The sequence below is a fragment of the Borostomias antarcticus genome, assembly GCF_949987555.1.
Source record: "Borostomias antarcticus genome assembly, contig: scaffold_504, whole genome shotgun sequence".
NCBI lineage: Eukaryota > Metazoa > Chordata > Actinopteri > Stomiiformes > Stomiidae > Borostomias > Borostomias antarcticus.
In genome coordinates this window covers 4,810-7,500 of record NW_028175856.1, presented here as the reverse complement: position 1 = coordinate 7,500, position 2,691 = coordinate 4,810, and the positions used below count along the sequence as shown (strand labels likewise).

At 52.8% G+C, this 2,691-nt stretch overlaps 1 protein-coding gene across 1 annotated transcript in view; it reads left to right on the top strand.

Annotated features, from left to right (window-relative positions):
- LOC311329103 (protein SGT1 homolog) overlaps window positions 1-2,248 on the top strand; it is a gene marked incomplete at both ends in the record, with an annotated part of 21,967 nt that extends 19,719 nt beyond the window's left edge. Inside the window, one exon of the mRNA XM_084462987.1 lies at window positions 2,144-2,248. Within this exon, the coding sequence (XP_084319113.1) occupies window positions 2,144-2,248 (105 nt within the window). The remainder of the gene's footprint in view (window positions 1-2,143) is intronic.
- Window positions 2,249-2,691: the final 443 nt, after the last annotated feature.

Here is a 2,691-nt window from a genome sequence, read left to right as displayed (position 1 = left end):
GATGAGGGTTGTGTTAACAGGGCAGGTTGGGATGAGGGTTGTGTTAACAGGGCAGGTTGGGATGAGGGTTGTGTTAATAGGGCAGGTTGGGATGATGGTTGTGTTAACAGGGCAGGTTGGAATGAGGGTTGTGTTAACAGGGCAGGTTGGGATGAGGGTTGTGTTAATAGGGCAGGTTGGGATGAGGGTTGTGTTAATAGGGCAGGTTGGAATGAGGGTTGTGTTAACAGGGCAGGTTGGGATGAGTGAGGCTCTGATCCTGGGTGGTGTTAACAGGGCAGGTTTGTGATCTCAGGGTTAGGGTTAGGGTCAGGGTCAGTAGGGTCAGGGTCAGGGTTAGGGTCAGGGTTAGTCTCAGGGTCAGTAGGGTTAGGATCAGGGTCAGGGTTAGGGTCAGGGTCAGGGTTAGGGTCAGTCTCAGGGTCAGTAGGGTAAGGGGGTCCTGTTGCTCAGCTCTGGGCATTGCAGGGCGTGGTAATGATACGAGAGGGGGTCACTTAGATTTAGGGTTGTCCAAATGTTAATGCTCTTTTTTGAGTTGTTATTATTAGTGGGTATTTGCCTAGTTCTGCCCTGCATGCATATATTTGGTATTTGGTTTTCTGCTCTAGCAGATCCAGGCTCTGCTGTAGGTCATATGCAGAACCAGGCCATGTGCAGAACCAGGCCATGTGCAGAACCAGGCCATGTGCAGAACCAGGGAATGTGCAGAACCAGGCCATGTGCAGAACCAGGCCATGTGCAGAACCAGGTCATGTGCAGAACCAGGCCATGTGCAGAACCAGGTCATGTGCAGAACCAGGTCATGTGCAGAACCAGGTCATGTGCAGAACCAGGCCATGTGCAGAACCAGGCCATGTGCAGAACCAGGCCATGTGCAGAACCAGGCCATGTGCAGTGGGGGGACAGAACCAGGGAATGTGCAGAACCAGGCCATGTGCAGAACCAGGCCATGTGCAGTGGGGGGACAGAACCAGGGAATGTGCAGAACCAGGCCGTGTGCAGAACCAGGCCATGTGCAGAACCAGGTTATGTGCAGTGGGGGACAGAACCATGCCATGTGCAGAACCAGGTTATGTGCAGTGGGGGGACAGAACCAGGCCGTGTGCAGAACCAGGCCATGTGCAGAACCAGGTTATGTGTAGAACCCGGTCATGTGCAGAACCAGGCCATGTGCAGAACCAGGTTATGTGCAGTGGGGGGACAGAACCAGGCCGTGTGCAGAACCAGGCCATGTGCAGAACCAGGTTATGTGTAGAACCCGGTCATGTGCAGAACCAGGCCATGTGTAGAACCCGGTCATGTGCAGAGAGAAGGCATTTCAACTCCTGGTTGAGGAGACTCACACCGGGGACAGAGGACTGTTCTAGGATAGGAGCCCGTTCATTAATGTAGATATTGAAGAGCCCGTTCATTAATGTAGATATTGAAGAGCCCGTTCATTAATATAGATATTGAAGAGCCCGTTCATTCATGTAGATATTGAAGAGCCCGTTCATTCATGTAGATATTGAAGAGCCCGTTCATTAATGTAGATATTGAAGAGCCCGTTCATTCATGTAGATATTGAAGAGCCCGTTCATTCATGTAGATATTGAAGAGCCCGTTCATTCATGTAGATATTGAAGAGCCCGTTCATTAATGTAGATATTGAAGAGCCCGTTCATTAATGTAGATATTGAAGAGCGCAGGGCTGAGGTTCCTCACCCTTGAGTAAAGAATTCAGTACATTTTTTTTGGCCAATTTATACGCTGCCCATATTGATCTGTTTCTCTCTGTCTGTCTCTCTCTGTTTCTCTCTCTCCCTCCCTGTCTCCCTCTCTCTCTCTCTCTCCCTCACTGTCTCCCTCTCTCTCTCCCTCCCTGTCTCTCCCTCCCTGTCTCTCTCCCTCTCCCTCTTTCTCTCCCTCTCTTTCTCTCTCCCTCCCTGTCTCTCTCCCTCTTTCTCTCCCTCTCTTTCTCTCTCCCTCCCTGTCTCTCCCTCTCTCTCTCCCTCCCTGTCTCTCTCCCTCTCCCTCTTTCTCTCCCTCTCTTTCTCTCTCCCTCCCTGTCTCTCTCTCTCTCCCTCCCTGTCTCTCTCCCTCTCCCTCTTTCTCTCCCTCTCTTTCTCTCTCCCTCCCTGTCTCTCTCCCTCTCTCTCAGGTGGAGATAAAGATGAAGAAGACTGAGGTGGTCAGGTGGGAGAAGCTGGAGGGAGAGGGACCGGGACAGGAGTCCAACATCAAACCTTTCAGCCCGAGTCAGTAGCCCTTCCCAGCTAGCACCCATCTACACTGCCCCTCCCCTCCAGCACCCCTCTACACTAACCCTAACCCTTCCCCTCCAGCACCCCTCTACACTAACCCTAACCCTTCCCCTCCAGCACCCCTCTACACTGCCCCTCCAGCACCCCTCTACACTAACCCTAACCCTTCCCCTCCAGCACCCATCTACACTAACCCTAACCCTTCCCCTCCAGCACCCCTCTACACTAACCCTAACCCTTCCCCTCCAGCACCCCTCTACACTAACCCTAACCCTTCCCCTCCAGCACCCCTCTACACTAACCCTAACCCCTCCCCTCCAGCACCCCTCTACACTAACCCTAACCCTTCCCCTCCAGCACCCCTCTACACTAACCCTAACCCTTCCCCTCCAGCACCCCTCTACACTAACCCTAACCCTTCCCCTCCAGCACCCATCTACACTAA